We start from the raw sequence: 2,153 nt of genomic DNA on the forward strand, positions 1-2,153 counted from the left end.
ACTATTCTTTCCTAAATTGATTCTTTCCTTACTTGTAGCTTTATGCATATAGCACACAACTATATATGTACCTGTATAGTTTTATATGAATACAAGAATGGAAAATATTCTTCTTGATTTCTGATTTTCAAATTAGTCAGCAAAAACCAAGGCTACGAAACCTGATCAGAGAATTTTTTTTTAAAACAAACAAGGCGAACCAAATCAACTATGTCAAATCTTCTAAAAATCAATGAAAAGATAAGATTTTTACAGCTAATGCAAAACCACAACACAACAATCAATTTGGGGAATTCAATCAGATAACAATCAATTTGGAAAAATACCCAATCAAACAATCAGAGTGGCCATAGATTGGATCCTATGATGGTACAAGTGTGGAGGCCCTTCAACAGAGACCCATCTCTCTCTGTTCTCCCTGTTTCTATTAATGGAGGTTGGTACATGTAAAATATTGCATTGTTGGTGCCCGATTGAAGCCCGCTCAAGAAAATCCCATCATCCCCAAACACGGCTGCATCAACTCTTTCAAGAGGCTCAGGAAGATCATCAACAATCTTTCACAACTTCTGTGTAGACTCGAATTCTTCCACAACATCCCACCGAAAGCAATGTAAACGCCCGAATGCAACAACAATGGGCTCAGCACAATCTTTAACAAAGTAGACGTTGGGCAAAGTGGACCAAGCTACTCTTTCTAGATCGAACCGTTAAAGCTCCTGATGATACGTTCTCATGACAAACATCATGTTTTCCATAAAAACAAAGTAACATAACCAGTCCTTCTGAAGCATGTTGGGAAGAAGCTTCCACTCATCTCTCTCCACATTGTAAACTGCAGCCTGGCTTGTGATTGCACCGTTTACTCTTCCTCCTGCAACGTAAATGAGTCCTTCATGAGAAGATGCACAACATCCGAAGTCTTCCTCCTGCAACATATCTACGCCTCTCCACCATTTACAAGACAAAAACTCAAAGATCGAAATGGCCTTGTAATTGCTCGTATAAATAGCTCTTTTGCATTTCAAACCTGCTGTGTAGCGCTGATATGACACTAATAAAACTAGTTTTTGTTTAACACAGATACATTTGGAGAATGAGTAGGATTCAAATTGGGAAGGGACGAGAGGGAGTGTTTTCCATGATTTGTTAATGAGGTCGTATATAGTTACGTGAGGACGCGGTACATTTTGAAGCAAACATATAAACTCCTCAGACTCACCATGTCTCTTTCTGTCCTCATAAAACTTGGGATTTTCTACCCCGGACTTCCAATTTTTACAAACTTTCTTCACAATCTTGTGAGATTTGTAAGACATTTTCATTAATATCTTTCTCACTAAATCCTCTGGAATTATCTCAAAATATTCCATTACCAACTGATTCTGCTGTTAAACTCTGGTCAAAAAAAATTCCGCCTCATTTTCAAACAATTTGTTTATATATTGAATTATAATATGGGTGACTTTATATATAGGAATGCTTCTATATATAGACACTTAATTTTACATAATTTCTTGAACAAGTAGTTTTTACAAAATAGTTGTAAATATAGAATATTTAAAAATACAGATAATAATAAATGTTATTATTATTATTATGAAATAGTATGGTTGTTTCAATTTAGCCAAAGTATAATTTAGGATTTTGATCATTAAATTAATTTTGAAATATAACATGTTCTAAATATTTAACTAAAATCTTTTTATTTAAGTAAAAAGGCTAAATACAGTAAAAAGTTATTTTAACATTAATTTATTTTATTAATTATTTCAAATTATATATATATATATATAATTCATAAATAAGAAATTTTGCAATTCTAAAATAATTGAAAGAATATAAAAGTATAAAATTAAATAATGAATAGAATTAAAATTTATTTTAATTATTTTCTTGTACCACTTATATGAATTCATTAACTTTTATTTATTTATAATCATTAAAAGCAATTTTTAAGATTAAGTAATTTAGTTGAATGTTTGAATTTAAAATTACTTATTTTTAAATTGATTTAATAACATATTCTAATAAATCTATTTTATTATAATGATGAATATATTTAGATTATTAATTTAGACATGTCAATCACGTAAATAAGAACAATGAAGGGTAAGCAAACAAAAGATTCTATGGAAACCACTTTCAATTGT

The 2,153-nt window shown here is 30.7% G+C and overlaps 1 protein-coding gene across 1 annotated transcript; it reads right to left on the reverse strand.

Moving 5' to 3' along the window:
• Positions 1-710: 710 nt before the first annotated feature.
• Positions 711-1,373, reverse strand: LOC149576208 (F-box/kelch-repeat protein At1g80440-like). The gene has a single exon (XM_089794017.1). It carries the CDS (start codon positions 1,371-1,373, stop codon positions 711-713), a length of 663 nt encoding a protein of 220 aa, XP_089650143.1.
• Between the last annotated feature and the right edge of the window lie 780 nt (positions 1,374-2,153).

Source organism: Cupressus sempervirens, chromosome 1 (assembly GCF_028749045.1).
Source record: "Cupressus sempervirens isolate cs-2001-9-10 chromosome 1, ASM2874904v1, whole genome shotgun sequence".
Classification (NCBI taxonomy): domain Eukaryota; kingdom Viridiplantae; phylum Streptophyta; class Pinopsida; order Cupressales; family Cupressaceae; genus Cupressus; species Cupressus sempervirens.

Excerpts from the sequence above, each read along its gene's own strand:
- LOC149576208 (XM_089794017.1), bottom strand. The coding sequence starts at position 1,373 with ATGGAATATTTTGAGATAATTCCAGAGGATTTAGTGAGAAAGATATTA.